Below are 20,406 nucleotides of genomic sequence, written 5' to 3' on the forward strand. Positions count from 1 at the left end.
CCTTTTAATTGATTATTTTAGGCTAGTAGTTTAAGTTCGGAGGTTACCTCAAGAACATATCAGTGAATGAAAGCAAAATATAAACAATGCTGACGGTCCTAGATATTTTATATATTAATATTAATAATATTTAATTTTTATATAACACCTCTAAAACTTTATTCACTTTATTCACTTGTGGATAAAAATATGTAAGAATAAAACAAGGCAGACATTATTTCTTATATTTTATACACACACACACACATATATATTTATATATATATATATATATATATATATATATATATATATATATATATATATATATATATATATATATTTATTTATTTATATATTTATTTATTTATATATTTATTTATATGTGGATCTAATAGATGATTATTTATGCTCATTGAAACACTACAAGTTTTGTCTTTTTCTCATGTATATTTTGTGTTTGCGAGAGAAGCCTCCTCCTGATTCAGTATAAAAGCAGAAATGTGAGCCTGGGGTTTGTTTTCCAGCTTTTGATATCTCAGCACATTTCTTTCCTGCTTCTGTTCATCTCTGATGGAGAGGTAAAGTCATAGCCTCATCTGTCTCTTTAACTTCTGCTATATTTTTATAATTCTTCACGTTTAACTCTGCCTGTCTGTGTAGTCTTACTAAACCTTTTTGCATGAACTCTCACAGTTTTTTCTGATGCTAAAATTTGCAATGCAGTGCTAAAACATTGGTTTAGAGCATAGGTCTCAAACTGGATTCCTGGAGGGCCGCAGTTCTGCACAGTTTTGCTCCAACCCTAATCAAACACAGCTGATCCAACTAATCAAGGTGTTCAAGACTGCTAGAGACTATTATGCAAGTCTGAGTTGGAGGTGGTTGGAGCTAAAGATGTTTAACTGTGCAGAGCTGAGGGCTTCCAGGAATTGAGTTTGGGACCATTGGTTTAGAGTCTTCCAAGAGGGAACCTTAATGTCAATGTGGTCAAAAATGTGAATTGATTTGATGTAAATTGATTACCTTCAAAAATGAAATTAAATTGACATCTAAAATACATGTCAAAAATCAATTATAGATAAGTCCAGTCAATTTTTGACGTGTTTTTTACACCAAAGTTAGATGTTTCTGTGTGGAAACATTAGTTTAGAGTCTTCCAAAAGGGCACCTTAATGTCAAAATGACATCATAAATATGTCAAAAATGCAAATTGATTTGATGTCAGTTGACTACCTTGATGTCAAAATGACATATAATTGACATCTAACATTGGCAACAAAATTCACATCAGAAATTTAGTGTAGATAAGTCCAGTAATCGTTTATTGATGTGTTTTTTACACCAATGTTGGATGTTTCTGTGCTAAAACATTAGATTAGAGTCGTCCAAGAGGGCACCTTAATGTCAAAATGACATACAAAATATGTCAAAAATGCAAATTGATTTGATGTCAGTTGACCACCTTGATGTCAAAATGACATCTAATTGACATCTAACATTGGTGTCAAACTACACATCATTAATCAATTATAGATAAGTCCAGTAAATTTTTGACGTGTTTTTTACACCAATGTTAGGTGTTTCTATGCTAAAACATTAGTTTAGAGTCGTCCAAGTGGGCACCTTAATGTCAAAATGACATGAAAAATATGTCAAAAATGCAAATCAATTTGATGTCTGTTGACTACCTTGATGTCAAAATGACATATAATTGACATCTAACATTGGCATCAAAATTCACATCAAAAATTTAGTGTAGATAAGTCCAGTAATCGTTTATTGATGTGTTTTTTACACCAATGTTAGATGTTTCTGTGCTAAAACATTGGTTTAGAGTCTTCCAAGAGGGAACCCTAATGTCAATGTGGTCAAAAATGTTAATTGATTTGATGTCAGTTGACTACCTTGATGTCAAAATGACATATAATTGACATCTAACATTGGCGTCAAAATACACATCATTAATCAATTATAGATAAGTCCAGTAATCAATTTTTGACGTGTTTTTTACACCAATGTTAGATGCTTCTGTGCTGAAACATTAGTTTAGAGTAGTCCAAGAGGGCACCTTAATGTCAAAATGTGGTCAGAAATGCAAATTGATTTGATGTCATTTGACTACTTTGATTTTAAAACGACATTAAATTGACATCTAACATCGGCGTCTAAATGCACATCAAAAATCTATTCTACATAAGTCCAGTAATCAATTTTTTACATGTTTTTTTAGCGCTAATGTTAGATGTCAGTTGGACATAATTTTGACATCAAGGTAGTTTACAAAATGCAATGTTAATTTGTAATTGAAGCTTTCAAACGAATAAAACTTGCCATAATTTAATATTTTTTGTGTTGTTATTTTGGTGGTCAAAAGAGCATCAATGTGTGGATGTCAAATAGACGTCAAGGTTTTGACATCAAATCGATTCGCATTTTTAAGTGTTTTTTGATGGCAATATTAGATATCAAATTGGAATTTGGATTTGAAGCTTTGAGATATTTTTTCTGTCAATATTTTGGTGGTCAAAATGACATTAATGTGTGGATTTTGACATCAAATAGATTTGCATTTTTAACGCCAATATTAGATGTTGTTTTGTAATCTGGATTTGAAGCTTTCAGATAAATAAAACGTTTCTTATATTATAATACTTTTTGTGTTGTTATTTTAGTGATCAAATAGGCATCAATGTGTGGATGTCAAATAGACGTCAAGGTTTTGACATCAAATTAATTCGCATTTTTAACGTGTTTTTTTGAAGTCATGCTTGATAACAATTTTTTTGACATAAAGGTAAGGTGCCCACTGGGTTAAGAAATTTTATTTATCAAGAAGTGTTAATTCAGATGTGTTTTACTGGCTAAATATTTCCTCTTTCTCAAGTCAAGACCAGTAAGATTTACAGTCGCGGTTCAGTGGTGATGGTGGATGAAATCATCAATGCCAGTCCACCAAATTACCGTTTCCCTGAAGCCGGTCTGCGTGTGATGGTCACAAACCACTTTGGACCCAAGACTCGTCTGCGTATGGCCAGTCGCCTGATTATAACAGAGGTACAGATGATGTCTGAATATACAGAACAAAATGGGACAAACGTAAATCAATAAATGTCAGAGCTGCTCACCAACAGTATTTCCTATAATATTTTTCTTCTAGAGAAAGTCTTATTTGTTTTATTTCGGCCAGAATAAAAGCAGTTTTTAATTTTATTTAAAAACCATTTTAAGGTTAGCATTGTAAGAGTCCATCTATTAGTCCAATGACGGAACTAACAGCATAGGTGAAGGTTAAATGCGTTTAAGCCTTTTTAGCACATGTGAAAAGAAATATTTTTATTTTTAATTGGTTTCCAACTCGCACAGTGGGTAGCACTATCTCCTCACAACAAGAAGATTGCTGGTTTAAGCTTCTGCCTGGACAGTTGGCATTTCTGTGTGGAGTTTGAATTTTCCCCCCTTGTTGGCGTAAGTTTCCTCCGGGTACCCTGGTACAGGTGAATTGGATAAACTAATATTGTCCATAGTGTATGTGTGTGAATGAGTGTGTATGGATGTTTCCCAGTTATGGGTTGCAGCTGGAATGGCATCCGCAGTGTAAAACATATGCTGGATAAGTTGGTGGTTCAGTCCGCTGTGGCGACCTCAGATTAATAAAGGGACTAAACCAAAAAGAAAATGAATGTTTCCAACTCCGAATTTAATCTGACTCCAATTTATAATAATTTAAATTTAGATTGATCTAATTCAGACTGATCACCTTATAGGTTGTGATTAGGTCTAATTTAGATTGATTAACCTAATAAATCCTTATTTTCAGTTAATGGTTCATCGTTTACCTGAAGTCGCTTAGAGTCAGTATGCTGGCCAGTTACATCTGCTCACGGACACATCCTCACCAGTTTTGGTTCTTAGACAAAGTTTATAACTAAGCTAATTTCCTTTAAATAATAATAGGCCACCACATGCTTGCTCATACTTAAAGTTTGATTTACCCACTAGATTAAATCATACTAAGTCAGTGATTGTCAGAAATCAACAGGTCTCTAATGCTGTGCCCATGCTCCACCTATTGAGCCTGGGTGTATGACTAATCCTGGTCGTATGCTGCGGAAACATCAGCCTAAACAATCTACTCGATTTACAATGATTTCAGGAGATAGTAGAGTCAAACAAGAATTTTACATTTATTTGTCATTTATTTTATTTGTTTACATTTATTTTCCATTCCAATTCACATAACTAAACAAAATAAGCCAATCCAGATTGTACAACATGTTTTATTATGTTTAGTTTAATATTTGATTGTATTTTTTGCTATTTTTTCATATTTAGTTTAATAAACGTTTCATCTCGCTGACTGCCAGTGAAACATAAGATCAATTTGTAATGTTTTAAACGACAAAATAAAGGACATTTGAATCTTGTAACTTGACTTGAAACATCTGTGTGTGTATGTGTGTGTGTGTGTGTGTATTTAGCGCCAGAGGTTGGTCCAGTCTGCTAACGGTGTGGAGACGGCTGTGGTGGATGGAAAACCAGACATAGAGAATGGAAACGTACCAGAAGACAAAAGCACAGAGGAGAAAGAGAGTGAACTCACCACACCATTCAGATTACCAGGTGAGCAGAACACAGGCTTCTGTTTCTGTTCAAAGGACAGTACAATGAAAAAACACAATAGAAATTATATATACAAGCATTATAATGGGTTAAACATAATATAACTTTTGTTAATTGTGACGTATGCAATAATGTTTCATAGCGCTGTAGTGAAAAATAATTTGTAATTTTACACTGATGAATTAATCCTGTTCAGTTATAATTTTTAGAATGCATTGCTGTACTCTGCTAAAAAATCCATCTTAAACCAGCCTAAGCTGGTTGGCTGGTTTTAGCTGGTTGACCAGTCTGGTTTTAGAGGGGTTTTGGCCATTTCCAGGCTGGTTTCCAGCCATTTCCAGCCTGGTCCTAGCTGGTTAGACTGGAAAATGACCAGCTTAATCCAGCTAAAACCAGCCTGACCAGTCTGGCTAGGCTGGTCAAGCTGGTTTTAGCTGGTCATCACCCAGCCTGACCAGCTAAGACCAGGCTGGAAATGGCTGGAAACCAGCCTGGAAATGGCCAAAACCCCTCTAAAACCAGGCTGGTAAACCAGCTAAAACCAGCCAACCAGCCTAGGCTGGTTTAAGCTGGATTTTTCAGTAGGGTAGAGCTAATGTTAAAAACTAGCCTAGAGTGACATCTGCCAGCTTAAAAATCCATCTGCTATTGAAAACTAGCCTAGAGCACCGTCTGATGTTATAAACTAGCCTAGAGCACCATCTGCTGTAAAAAACTAGTCTAAAACAATGTCTGTCTTTAAAAACGTGCCTGCAGTGCCATCTGCAAAATAAAACTAGCATAGAGCACTGTCTGCTGTTAAATACTATAATAAAGCACCAGCTGATGGTAAAAACTAGCTTAGAGTGCTGTCTGCTATTAAAACTAGCCTAGAGCGCAATCTGCTTAAAAAAACTAGCCAAGAGTGTCATTTGCTGTAAAAAAAAAAAGCTTAGAGCGCTGTCTGCTGTTAAAAAACTAGCCTAGAATGCGGTCTGCTTTATAACTCAAACCTAGAGCACCATCTGCTGTTAAAAACTAGCCTAGAGCACCATCTGCTGTTAAAAACTAGCTTAGAGCGCCATCTGCTGTTAAAAACTAGCCTAGAGCACCATCTGCTGTTAAAAACTAGCTTAGAGCGCCATCTGCTGTTAAAAACTAGCCTAGAGCACCATCTGCTATTAAAAACTAGCTTAGAGCGCCATCTGCTGTTAAAAACTAGCCTAGAGCACTATCTGCTGTTAAAAACTAGCTTAGAGCGCCATCTGCTGTTAAAAACTAGCCTAGAGCACCATCTGCTATTAAAAACTAGCTTAGAGCGCCATCTGCTGTTAAAAACTAGCCTAGAGCGCCATCTGCTGTTAAAAACTAGCTTAGAGCGCCATCTGCTGTTAAAAACTAGCCTAGAGCACCATCTGCTGTTAAAAACTAGCTTAGAGCGCCATCTGCTGTTAAAAACTAGCCTAGAGCGCCATCTGCTGTTAAAAACTAGCCTAGAGCACCATCTGCTGTTAAAAACTAGCTTAGAGCGCCATCTGCTGTTAAAAACTAGCTTAGAGTGCCATCTGCTGTTAAAATCTAGCCTAGACCGCCATCTGCTGTTAAAAACTAGCCTAGAGCACTATCTGCTGTTAAAAACTAGCCTAGAGCACCATCTGCTGTTAAAAACTAGCCTAGAGCGCCATCTGCTGTTAAAAACTAGCCTAGAGCGCCATCTGCTGTTTAAAACTAGCTTGGAGCGCCATCTGCTGTTTAAAACTAGCTTGGAGCGCCATCTGCTGTTAAAAACTAGGTTGGAGCGCCATCTGCTGTCAAAAACTAGTTTAGAACAACATCTGCTGTTAAAAACTAGCCTAGAGTGCCATCTGCTGTTAAAAACTAGCTTAGAGCACCATCTGCTGTTAAAAACTAGCTTACAGCACCATCTGCTATTAAAAACTAGCCTAGAGCGCCATCTGCTGTTAAAAACTATCCTAGAGCGCCATTTGCTGTTAAAAACTAGCTTAGAGCTCGATCTGATGTTAAAAGCTAGCTAGAGGGCCGTCTGCTGTGAAAAACTAGCCTAGAGCGCCATCTGCTGTGAAAAACTAGCCTAGAGCACCATCTGCAGTTAAAAACTAGCTTAGAGCTCCATCTGCTGTTAAAACTAGCTTGGAGCGCCATCTGCTGTTAAAACTAGCCTAGAGCACCATCTGATGTTAAAAGCTAACCTAGAGCGCCATCTGCTGTTAAAAACTAGCTTGGAGCGCCATCTGCTGTTAAAACTAACCCAGAGCGCGATCTGCTGTGTGTGGTGTATGCTGTTAAGAACTAGCCTAAATTGCCATCTGCTGGTAAAACGTAACATACTGTAGAGTGCCATCAGCTGTTAAGATCTAGCCTAGAGCACCATCTGCTGTTGAGAACTGGTCTACAACACGTCTTTCTTTTAAAACTAGAATAGATTACAGTCTACCATTAAAAACTAGCCTAGAGCACCATCTGCCATTAAAACATAGAGCACCATCGGCTGGTAAAAAAACTAGCCTAGAGCTCCGTCTGGAGTTAAAAACTAACCTAGAGCACCGTCTGCGGTTAAAAAAAAACTAGCCTAGAGTGCCATCTGCTGTTAAAAACAAGCCTAGCATGTTTAAATCTACCCTCTTCAAATAACAATGTGTGTGTGCGTGTGCTTGTGTCTGTGTGTGTGTCTGTGTGTTTCAGCTGGCTGTATGAACAGAACTAAATGGCTGATCTCTTGGCCGCTGTTGTTGATCCTGTTTTTCACCATCCCGAACTGTGCCAAGTCTCGCTGGGAGAAATACTTCATGCTCTCCTTTATCCTCTCCACTGTCTGGATCGCCGTCTTCTCATACTTCATGGTGTGGATGGTATGTATGTCTGTCAGGATCAGATGTGTCTTTCTTGTTTTTAAGTGCCACTATTAGGCTTATATCAATATACAGATGACACTTTACCAGGTTCCATTACTTCTTCCAGGTGACAATTATTGGATATACGCTGGGCATTCCTGATGTCATCATGGGAATCACATTTCTGGCTGCGGGAACGAGCGTCCCGGACTGCATCGCCAGTCTGATCGTGGCTCGTCAGGGTAGATTAATCATGTTTTATTGTCTAGTGCTAGATCAATAAAACTGAGGCTTTTAACATTAAACACAGAATATTTTAGCATCAAGGAGCACAGTGGAAGAGCACAGTACAGAACATCAGCATGTGTTTTCCTCTCAGTCACTCTCAGTCACTCAACTAATACTAATCTATTCTAACAAGCTATTAATTTGTGCTAAAAACATGCTAATTTATGCTACAAACATGCACATTCTTGCTAACAGCATGTTAGAAAGATGCTAACAATGGGTTAATTTGTCAGTTGGTGTTTCTGTGTGGAGTTTGCATGTTCTCCCCGTGTTGGCGTGGGTTTACTCCGGGTGCTCCGGTTTCCCCCACATTCCAAAGACATGCGGTACAGGTGAATTGGGTAGGCTAAATTGTCTGTAGTGTACGAGTGTGTATGGATGTTTCCCAGAGATGGGTTGCAGCTGGAAGGGCATCCGCTGCGTAAAACATGTGCTGGATAAGTTGGCAGTTCATTCCGCTGTGGCGACCCCGGATTTATATAGGGACTAAGCCGAAAAGAAAATGAATGAATGAATGAACATGATAATTATTGTAAACAAAATATGCTAACAACATGCTAATTCATACAACAAAACATGCAAATGAACATTTACTGCATGTTTTAGGTAAAATAATTAAAATAAAACATTATATAATTGTGTTTTTTTTGATAAAACTGACAAATGTATTTTATTTTCAATGTTTTAGTGGTGCATTTTTGCTTTTGCATTAATACAGCATTGCCTTTTTTTCTCGATTTACTTGATTTTAAGCTGAAGGTCTACATTAATATCCCTCCAGATGAGCCTTCAGAGCTCATATTTGGCATCAGTGTGGTGTCTGAAGCTCCAGTGATGTGTTTGGGAGTCTGAAAGTGTAAAGTGGATTTTTTTTTTCTTCCACAGGTCTGGGAGACATGGCCGTGTCCAACACTATCGGCAGTAATGTGTTTGACATTCTGGTGGGTCTCGGTGTCCCATGGGCTCTGCAGACCATGGCCGTCAACTACGGATCAGTCGTAAGCACATTTCTCTACTCTTTGTGTTTGGACAGGGATCAAGCTGTGCTCCTCTGAAACCCGTTACTGAAACTGCAGATCTATTTACAGCTGAAGGCAAAATTATCATGCCCTCCTGTGAAATTTTTATTGTTTTTAATATATCTGATGCGTAAGAGAGACATTTATCACAGTATTTCCTATTAGATTTTTAGTTCTAGAGAATTTTGCTGGAAAGAAATGAAATATTTAAAAACTGTTGATTGTTGTCCAATGACTTGCTTAATTAACCCATTTAAGGCTTTAAAGGGAATTCTGGGACTTGTATGCCTTAATATAATGTAAATAATGTCTCTTTGTGAAATATATATAAAAAAGACTCCCAACATATATACCTTAATCCACAAAACATGCAAGCAACGTCAATCCATGCTAGAAACGCATTAATGTATGCTATGAACATGCACATTTTTGCTGACAGCATGTTAGAAAGATGCTAACAATGTGCTTATTCATGGTAAAACACATTGTTTATGAATTTACTACAATATATATGCTAACCATACAAGATAAATGCTAGCAATATTGTTTGTTATGCTGGAAATATGTTAATTAATGCAAATGTTTGGTAACACGTCTAATTTATGTCGGTGATATGTTAAATTAGAAACATGCTAGCAAAACTCTAATTCATGCTAGTTACATCCTTGCAACATGATAATTCACACTAGAAGCAGTGAAGGAATATACTTATTTGTGCTAGTTACATGCTAGCAACATGCTAATTAATGCTGGGAATACGTGCTAATCCGTTTAAAACTTTAGCAAAGTACTAATTCATGCTAACAACATGCTAAGTCAAGTTAGAAAGATGCTAACAATTCTAAGATGCTAATAACCCTGCTGAAAAATCCAGCTTAAACCAGCCTAGGCTGGTTGGCTGGTTTTAGCTGGTTGACCAGCCTGGTTTTAGAGGAGTTTTGGCCATTTCCAGGCTGGTTTCCAGCTATTTCCAGCCTGGTCTTAGCTGGTCAGGCTGGTTTTAGCTGGTCATTTTCCAGCCTGACCAGCTAAGACCAGGCTGGAAACCAGCCTGGGAATGGTTTAAGCTGGACATAGCTGGTTTTGGCTGGGCTCCCAGCCTGCCTAGGCTGGTCAGGCTGGGAGATGACCACCTAAAACCAGCTAAGACCAGGCTGGAAATGGCTGGAAACCAGCCTGGAAATGGCCAATACCCCTCTAAAACCAGGTTGGTCCACCAGCTTAAAACCAGCCAACCAGCCTAGGCTGGTTTAAGGTGGATTTTTCAGTAGGGAATTCATTGTAAACAACACAATGTTTACTAAATGGCTACAGTATGCTAACCATACAAGATAAATGTTAGCAATATTGTTTGTTATGCTGGAAACATGTCAAATAATGCTAATACTTGGTAACACATCTAATTTATGTTGGAAATATGTTATAATAGCAACAGGCTAGCAGAATTCTAATTCATGCTAGTAGCATGCTAATTCACACTAGAAGCAGCAAAGCAATATTCTAATTCATACTAGTTAATTGCTAGCAAACATGCTAATTAATGTTGAAAACGTGTTGATAACATGCTAATTCATTTTAAACAAAAAAAAAATAGCAATGTACTATCAACATGCTAATTAACATGCTAGCAACCAGAACATGCTAATTCATTTAAAAAAAAAAAAAAATAGCAATGTACTATCAACATGCTAATTTGTGTTGGAAACATGCTTGCAACATGTTAATTTATACCAGAAACATGCTAATTCATGCAATAAACATGTAAATTCCAGCTAATAACATGAACATTCTTGTGAGAAAGATGCTAGCAATCATGCTAATTCATGTTAGAAACATGTTAACAATGTGCTAATTAATCCATTAATTCAAGACAAGCAAATAAATGTTTACTAAATATTTTTGGTCAAATAATAAAAATAAATTATGTTAAATGTTGATCTCATTACCATTTATTAACGATGAATAATGAAAATTAATGAATTTTAATGAAAATGAATGACACCAGATTACATTTGGATGTACTTTCCAGTACTGGGTTGCGGCTGGAAGGGCATCTGCTGTTTTAAACAAATGCTTGCAAAGTTGGCGGTTCATTCCGTTGTAGCGACCCCTGATAAATAAGGGACTAAGTTGAAGGAAAATAAACAAATGAATGATAATCCTATAGTCTGCATTGTAAAGGTTTAAAGCTGGGGTTTTCTGTCTGTTCAGGTGATGATCAACAGTCGGGGTCTGCTGTATTCGGTTGTGCTTCTTCTGGGATCCGTCGCTCTCACCGTGAGTCACTCAGAAAATTAATGACTTTTTCTGTCACTTCTGTTGAAAAGATTTCAGAAAGGTTCTCTTTTGAATGACGGGTGCTCCAGTTTGCAAACTAGAAATTCTGTGTGAATATTAAAGGGATAGTTCTCCAAAAATAAAAAATTCTGTCATCATTTACTAACCTTTCACTTGTTCCAAATCTGTTTGTGTTTCTTTCTTCTGTTGAACACAAAATGTGATATTTTGAAGAATGCTGAAAACTTGTAACCATTGACTTCCATAGTTATGCGTACTATGGAAGTCTATGGTTACAGGTTTTCAGCATTCTTCCAAATATCTTCTTTTATGTTCAACAGAAGGAAGACTCTTTAAAACCATTTGAGGGAGAGTAAATAGTGATTTTTGGTGAAACATTAATAATGGTAGCATTAAAATTGATTGGCAATCTTAAATTTGTGTCACGCTACATTTATTGAAAATGATCAACATTTGCCTAGATAAATCATATACTGTAATAATAGGCAAAGATCTACATATATAGAATATATCACTCTAAACATATTCCACTGGAAATTAAATGTTACAAATGGTCGACACGGTGGCCCAGTGGTTAGCACTGTCACCTCACAGCAAGAAGGTCACCGGTTCAAGTCACGGCTGTGTCAATTGGCATTTCCGTGTGGAGTTTGCATGTTCTCCTCATGTTGGCGTGGGTTTCCTCTAGATGCTCCGGTTTCCCCCACAGTCAAAACACATGCGCTATAGGTGAGTTGGATGAACTAAATTGGCCGTAGTGTGATTGTGTGTGAATGTGAGAGTGTAAGGGTGTTGCCCAGTACTGGGTTGCAGCCGGAAGGGCATCTGCTGCATAAAACATATGCTGGATAAGTTGACGGTTCATTCTGCTGTGGCGACCCCTGATAAATAAGGGACTGAGCTGAAGGAAAACGAATGAATACATTTTACAAATGATTAACATTGCTCAAACATTATGTTGTCTTTTTCATTTCACTTTCTGATCAAATTAATACAAAAATAGTTATTTTAGCAAAATCAAATACATAAACATACATAGCACTTTGTATTTTAGTAATGAAGATACAACTCTAACCTAACTCTAACTAACCCAACCCAACCCAACCCAACCTAACCTAACCTAACCCAACCCAACCCAACCCAACCAACCCAACCCAACCTAACCTAACCTAACCTAACCTAACCTAACCTAACCTAACCTAACCTAACCTAACCTAACCTAACCTAACCTAACCTAACCCTAACCTTAACCCATATATATATATGTATTTGATTTTCCTAAAATAACAATTTTTTGTATTAATTTTGTATTAATTGCTGAATGTCTTGCAAATAAAAAAAATGATTTTTGTAGTTGATTTAAAAAATGAATATTTCTAATACATATTTTATCACCTGAACATTTTTCACATTAGCATTAATTAAAATGTGTATTGCAGGTTTTGTTTTTTGCTATGTATTAAAAAAATTGTGAATCATTTTATATAAATCAAATTAAATTACAATAAAAATACACTTAAACTCATTAATTAATTCTTGATGTAAAATTACAGTTGCATGAACTAAATATTATGTATTTTTTATTTGATTTTGAACTGTTGATAAAATATATTAAAAATGCATACATTGAAAGATTAGCATGATAATATATGAATGAAAATTACTACAAAGTGACTGACAGCTGCTTAATGTGAAGATTGCTATAGCATTTTTGAATGAGCAGAACATATTACAGTTGTGGGCAAAATTTATTATTATTTTTTCTAATGTTTGCCACATGATGTTTAACAGAGCAAGGAAATTTTCACAGTATGTCCGATAACATTTTCTCTTCTGGAGAAAGGCTTATTTGTTTTATTTCGGCTGGAATAAAAGCAGTTTTTTATTTTTTTAAAACCATTTTAAGGTCAATATTATTAGCCCCCTTTAGCAATATTCTTTTTTTAATTATCTACAGGACAAACCATTGTTATACAATGACTTGCCTACGTACCCTAGTTAACCTAGTTAAGCCTTTAAATGTCACTTTAAGCTGAATACTAGTATCTTGAAAATTATTGTCAAATATCATGTGCTGTAATCATGGCAAAGATAAAATAAATCAGTTATAAGAAATGAGATATTATGGGCTCTATCTTAATGATCTAGGCACAAAGTCTAAAGCGCATGGTGCAAAAGCATTAAGGTTGTGTCTGAATCCACTTTTGATAAAATAAGGATGGAAAAATAAATCTGCACCCCGGCGTATGGTCTAACAGCGTTGTGCTTATTCTCTTAATGAGTTTTGGGTGTGTTTTGAGCATAACCTGCATAAAACCAATCAGAGTTTCGTCTCCCATTCCTTTTAAGAGTCAGTTGCTTCGCGCCATGGCGCATTTGCTATTTACATGCCGGACTTTGTAAGTGGATAAACTGAACGCTTCACTAGCGATAAAAAGCGAGAAGGATAAAGAACAAGCCTCCTCCATTCAGCCTCTTTACTTTATCTTTACTTTTACTCTTTACTTTACTCCTTTATTTTCATAGATAAGGAAACAATGCTGTATGCACTCCACTGAAGGCATCCATTAGCCTACATAATTAATCTAGTTTGTTAAGCACAAAGATTTGTTTCAAAGCTATTTCTAAATTCAGTTCTAATTTCCAGCAAATGAATAAATAAACAATAATAACGAAGTGTGGTCAAAAAACTGAGTTATATCCAAACACACATCCTGTTCTTATGCCACATATGCTGATGCAGATGTCTCCAAAACCCCACAGATGGACAAATCCAAACTTGTTTTTATTACACCTAATATAAATATGTATATAATAAATAATATTACTAATAATAATAACATTATACAAATGCAAATGGTCATGAGTAAACAGAAAAATCCCCCAGAGATCTGCGCGGGACTGGATTTTCAGTAATCCCGCATCCTAAGTATTTCCTAGTAATCCTGCTCCTGCCCGCTCCTGCCATGTTTTATTCCGCACCCGACCGCTCCCGCTCCCGCTGTATATTCAGTCTTCGTTCACCCGCTGCGCGACCCGCCTCGTTTTCTACCCAACCCGACCGTTCGCTAAATTTAGACCTTGTTTCCAAAATCTCACGTTAAAATTAGGCACTACCAAAAGAGAGAGATAACAGATAAAAGTGTAGGTTGTGCAAGGATTGTAGGCTTAATGTCAGTTTTGTTTGCCCCTTTGTGATGAGACATGAGTGCTGCGTGACGTGCGGTGAGGTTTGTGGCTGGTGAGGCACTGACTCAGTGAGATTTACAAACACATCCACACAATATATTTGCCAACTACCGATTTCATATATCACATCAGCATTATTCATATACACATAGCAGCTACTTATTGGGCCAAAGAAGATTGTAAAATGTATAGCGATTAAATATGCCTCCCAAAAAACACCCAGCTGGATGCTACAGAGTCCAGACAGCCTATAACCGGTCACACACAGCACCACGGCGGATGTGCTCTCTCTCTCTCTCTCTCTCTCTCTCTCTCTCTCTCTCTCTCTCTCTCTCTCTCTCTCTCTCTCTCTCTCTCTCTCTCTCTCTCTCTCTCTATATATATATATATATATATATATATATATATATATACAGTATATAGGGAGCGCTATAGTGTTAGACCGCCCGCTCATGTTCAAATTACACCAGAGTTACCGACCGCTACCGCCTTTTATTTGAAAAGAGGCAGTGGTTTTTATTTTTATTAACAATTTCTATAACAATTTCTGTTACATTTTAATCCTTTAGTTTGTTTTTATATGTAAAGATATTTGTGGATTGCTCTACATCCTGTGTGTCTTAAGCAATGTGTACACATTTGAACCTGTATAGGCGCATAACTTTAGAGCAGCTTTTATTTGGTCAACGGTGCGGTTTATTTCAGTTCCTCAGAATAGCAACGCGCCAACAATGCGCCTTAACACACCTCCTTTATAGTCCAGAACACCTTTGAGTCCACAAAGTGGCACAAATGGATTTGCTAATTAAACAGTGCAGTGCAAAATGTGAAAATTAGGGTTGCACTGGTCTGAAAATTAGCAATAAATCGTGCCAAACATGCCTTGCGCCTTATTGTGCCGTGTGTATGATAGAGTCCTAAACCTATTATATTTAGAAATGTGTTCTCTCTGTTAGACAGAAATTGGGGAAAAATATACAGGGGGGCTAATAATTCAGGAGGGCTAATAATTCTGACTTCAACTGTATATGAATGTGTTTTTGTCTGTCAGATTCTGGGGATTCACCTGAACCACTGGAAGCTGGACTTTAAGCTGGGTGTTTATGTGCTGCTGCTGTACGCCGTCTTCCTCTGCTTCTCCATCATGATCGAATACAACGTCTTCACCTTCGTCAACTTACCCATGTGCCGGGAAGACTAGAAACCACGCCATGTCTCACAACGCACCATTCTGACGCCACGATCACCGCAAAAACTGGATGAATGTGAGTCGTCAACAACACTAACGCTCGACTGAAAATCCTTCAACGGGTCTCGCTTTTCACTGTGGATGGATTGGATCTTTCTGATAAGCTAATTTTTTGCCACTGGTTTTCCCGGAAAGAGGAACTTCTCCTTGGCAGCTTTTCTCTCTTCCAGTTGAGGATCTTTAATATTCCCAAAAATGCATTATGGAAAACGTGGATTGCGCCAGGAGGGTAGATAAATATTCGCTCTTTTCTACATGCTGTTTTCTACACTGATTCAAGTTAATTTATTTGTGTTTGTTATAAGTGTTTGTTTGTTTCTCAGTTTTTTGGCCAGTGACCAGTGGATGACATTAATTGGTGGCTCCACCCACTATAATATTTTATCTTTTGTCCAAATATTTGCATTTGCCGAACAGTAGAGGAAATTGACTAGTGGCTCCACCCACTGTGATATTTAATTGGTCCAAATATATGCTTATATAGACCAGTTAAGTAAAATTAACTGGTGGCTCCACCCACTATGACAATTAGGTTTAACTGGTGGCCTACTTACTTTGACCTCTCATTGGTTTAAATATTTGCATATGTAGACTCATGGAGAAAATTAACTGGGGGCTCCACCCACTTTAACATCTTATTGGTCTGCATATTTGCATATGTAGACCAGTAGAGGAAATCAACAGTTCATTTATTGATCAAAATATATGCATATGCAAACCAGTGGAGGAAATTAACTGGTGGCTCCACCCACTATGACCTCTCATTGGTCCAAATATTTGCATATGCAGACCAAATTAAGGAAATTAACTAGTAGCTCCACCCACTATGTCCTCTCAGTGGTCAAAACATTTGCATATGCAAACCAGTTGAGGAAATTAACTCCACTTAATTGGCTCCACCCACCATGACCTCTCATTGGTCCAAATATTTGCATATGCAGACCAAATTAAGGAAATTAACTAGTAGCTCCACCAACTATGACCTCTCATTGGTTCAAATATTTACATATGTAGATCAGTTAAGGAAATTAATTGGTGGTCCGCCAACTATAACATCTCATTTGTCCAAATATTTGCATATGTATACTAGAAGATAAAATTAACTGTTGGCTCCACCCACTATGACCTCTCATTGGCTCAAATATTTGCATATGTAGACTAGTTATGGAAATTAATTGGTGGCCTGCCAACTATAACATCTTATTGGTCCAAATATTTGCATATGCAAACTAGTAGAGAAATGAACTGGTTGTTCAACTAGTGGAGGGGATGAACTGGTGGCTCCACCCACTATGACCACTCATTGGTCCAATATTTACATATGTAGACCAAATGGAGAAAATTAACTAGTGGCTCCACCCACTTTACCATCTTATTGGTTTACATTTTTGCATATGTAGACCAGTGGAGGAAATTAACTGTTGGCTCCACACACTATAACATCTTATTAGTCCAAATATTTGCATATTTATACCAGTAGAGAAAATTAACTGGTGGCTCCACCCGCTATGACCTCTTATTTGTTCAAATATTTGCATATGTTTGCTAGTGGATGAAATTAATTATTGGCTCCACCCACTATAAAATCTTATTGGTCCAAATATTTGCATATGTAGACCAGTAGAGAAAATTAACTGGTGGCTCCACCCACTATGACCTTTCATTTGTCCAAATATTTGCCTATGTATACTAGAGGATGAAATTAACTGTTGGCTCCACCCACTATGACCTCTCATTGGCTCAATTATTTGCATATGTAGACCAGTTAAGGAAATTAATTGGTCGCTCCAGCCACTGTGATGTCTCATTTGTCCAAATATTTGCATATGTATACCAGTGGAGGACAATAACTGGTGGTTACGCTCACTGTGACCTCTCAGTGGTCCAAATATTTGCATATGTGTACTATTTGAAGGAATTAATTGGTGGCTCCACCCACTATAACCTCTCATTGGTCTAAATATTTGCATATGTAGGCCAGTAGAGGAAATTAACAGTTGGCTCCACCCACTATAACATCTGATTGGCACAAATATTCGCATAAATAGCCCAGTTAAAGAAATAAACTTTTGGCCCCACCTACTGTAACATCCTATTGGTCCAAATATTTGCATATGCAGACCAGTTGGGGAAATTAACTGGTGGCTCCACCCCCTATGACCTCTCAATGGTCCAAATTTTTGCATATGTAGACGAGTGGAGGAAATTGACTGGCTCCACCCAATATGATATTTAGTTTGTCCAAATAGATGCATATATAGACAAGTTAAGTACATGTAACTGGTGGCTCCACCTATTAGACCTCTCATTGGCCTAAATATGTGCATATGTAGATCAGTGGAAGAAGATAGCCATCAACTCCACCCACTATAACAGCCCATTGGTCCAAATATGTGCGTATAAAGCATTAAGAATGCTAATTGTTGCAGCATGCAAAACAGTGTTTCCTTTTTGGTCTTATTTTTCAGTAATATAATAGTCAATACAAGATAATTTTACCCATAATTATTTTTAAGGGTAAATCTGACTAAATGTAGTCACATCAGTATTTTCGATCTTGTTTTCCAAATCTAAACATCATTAAAACAAGATAGATTTACTTGAAAAAGATAAATAAGTAGCCAAATAATTAGCAAATTGTCTTCATCAAGTCTACATAAGTTTATGTGTAAAAAAAAGAAGATATTTATGCAAATAAAATGAAAGTATTACACATCATGCACTTTTATTGTAATGTGAATTATGCTTAAAAAGAAAGGAATGGCTAAATAAATTAAAGCATTCTAACTAAAATGAAATAATTTTCCCAATAAGGTAAGTACAGGTTAATATTTAAAGAAGATAGATATATTTTTAGTAATTAAAATGTTTATTTTGCTAGTTCACATTGCTATTTTAACAATTAATCTGTGCAAGTTAATACACTGAAAAAAAAACATAATATTTAACAGATTGCAGAGATCGAAAGCTGATTGGAGGAGCTGCAAAAAACCAAACCCCGCCCCCTACTAAATATTCCATTTCAGTTTTAAATACGTCATCATAATACAAGTTAAAAGTCTGCTGCAACTTGGATAATTTGGACACTTTAAGTGTTTTCAGTGTGTAAACAAAACATTTTTAGCATTTAGAAAATCAAGAGAAATCCAAATATGGCTTAAATATATCTTGTTAAAAAGATATTTAGATGTTTATTTCTCTCTAGAAAACAAGACTTAAATACTGATTATGCATGATTTTGTTTTGCAAAGAAGTTGTCTCTCTCTTTTTTTTATGTACAAAACATGATTCTGATTTGAGTATTTCAGATGTTTTGCCATGGCCTCTTTGAGGGCTAAAACTTGCCTATGAAGAGATTTAATGATCATATTGATTTCTGTGCGCATCTTCAGTGTGCTTTCATGACATTCGGTCCTTTAAACACAGGTTTAGAGATGCGGGAAGGTGTTTATTCATTGTGAAATGTAGAAACGAGCACTTTAAAGTAAACGAGCCGTTTAGTCTCATTCAGAAGTGCTTCCCTGATGTGTGTGTGTGTGTGTGAGTGTGCTTGTGTATAAATGTCTATGTGTATACTTGTGTGTGTAAGGAGAAAAATCTGCAAACAAAATCTCTCGCTTCGCCAGTAAAATATGTGTTTCTGTTTCACTTTCCAGTGCAAACATCTCAACATTCTGAAGTCAAGAAGCAAAAGGACTTAGTTAAGCCTTAAAACGAGAACAAATATTGGAAAAAAATATATAAACTTAATTAGAAAACAAGATTATTTTTCTGATTTCTTATTGTTTATTATTTTGCAGTTGAAGTCAAAATTATTAGCCTTCCTGTGAAAGTTTTTTGATAATATTTCTATTTTAATGACTAATTTCTAATGACTGTAACTAATAACCATTACAGTGCACATTACTTTACTAGTTATTTTATGTTAATTAGGCACGTTATATTAATTAGACAAGTCATGGACTGCAGCAGTTTGTTTTGTAGCCAATAATATTGATATTAAAAATTGAAAACTGCTTTTATTCCAGTCAGAAATACAGTGGAAATTCACTGGGATAATTTGGGAAATATTTGAAAAAGTACTATAATTTCACAGGAGCGTGCTAATCTTTAATTTTTTTTTTTTTGTTATTTGTTATTGAATTGTCTCTTCAAGATAAAAAAGAGAATCTTTAAAGGATTGAAATTATCAACTGATTTGGTAAAAGTAGTGTACTCACATTTTTGTTACTTTAGAAGTAAAAGAAAGAAAGAAAGAAAGAAAGAAAGAAAGAAAGAAAGAAAGAAAGAAAGAAAGAAAGAAAGAAAGAAAGAAAGAAAGAAAGAAAGAAAGAAAGAAAGAAAGAACGGTGGGAGAAGCAAGGAAGGAAGGAAGAAATGGCATGGAAGAAAGGAAGGGGACGGAAGAAAGGGAATGGAAGGAAGGAAGTGGATGGAAAGAAGGAGGAAGGAAAGAAGGAAGGAAGGAATAGGAGAAGGAGGAGGAAGGAAAGGAATGGAAGGAAGAACGAGGAAGTAAGGAGGAGGAGGAGGAAGGTGATGGAAGAAAGAAAGAAGGAAGGAAGGGGATGGAAGAAATGAAGAATGAAGATGGAAGAAAGAATAGGGAAGGAAGGAAGAGGTGGAGGAGGAAGGAAGGGGATAGAAGGGAATGCAAAGAAAGAAGAATGAGGAGGGAAGGAACAGGGGGTGGTGGAGGAAGGAAGGAAGGAAGGAAGGAAGGAAGAGGTGGAGGAGGAAGGAAGGGGATAGAAGGGAATGGAAAGAAAGAAGAATGAGGAGGGAAGGAATGGGGGGAGGTGGAGGAAGGAAGGAAGGAAGGAAGGAAGGAAGGAAGAAAAGTGGAGGAAGGAAGGAAAGAGGAGGAAGAGGAAGAACAGAAGGAATGGAGAGGGGGAAGGAAGGAAGGAAAGATAGGAGGAAGGAGGAG

General features: G+C 36.6%; 1 protein-coding gene across 1 annotated transcript in view; it reads left to right on the forward strand.

The window, feature by feature from the left end:
- The window catches only part of slc24a4b (solute carrier family 24 member 4b), an 85,926-nt gene extending 67,707 nt beyond the window's left edge, over positions 1-18,219 (forward strand). Inside the window, exons 11-17 of the mRNA XM_056445419.1 lie at positions 2,867-3,036; positions 4,461-4,602; positions 7,285-7,451; positions 7,561-7,675; positions 8,607-8,719; positions 10,952-11,017; positions 15,279-18,219. Coding sequence (XP_056301394.1) covers positions 2,867-3,036; positions 4,461-4,602; positions 7,285-7,451; positions 7,561-7,675; positions 8,607-8,719; positions 10,952-11,017; positions 15,279-15,428 — 923 coding nt within the window. The 3' untranslated portion in view covers positions 15,429-18,219. The remainder of the gene's footprint in view (positions 1-2,866; positions 3,037-4,460; positions 4,603-7,284; positions 7,452-7,560; positions 7,676-8,606; positions 8,720-10,951; positions 11,018-15,278) is intronic.
- Positions 18,220-20,406: the final 2,187 nt, after the last annotated feature.

This window comes from Danio aesculapii, chromosome 20, assembly GCF_903798145.1.
Source record: "Danio aesculapii chromosome 20, fDanAes4.1, whole genome shotgun sequence".
Lineage (NCBI taxonomy): Eukaryota > Metazoa > Chordata > Actinopteri > Cypriniformes > Danionidae > Danio > Danio aesculapii.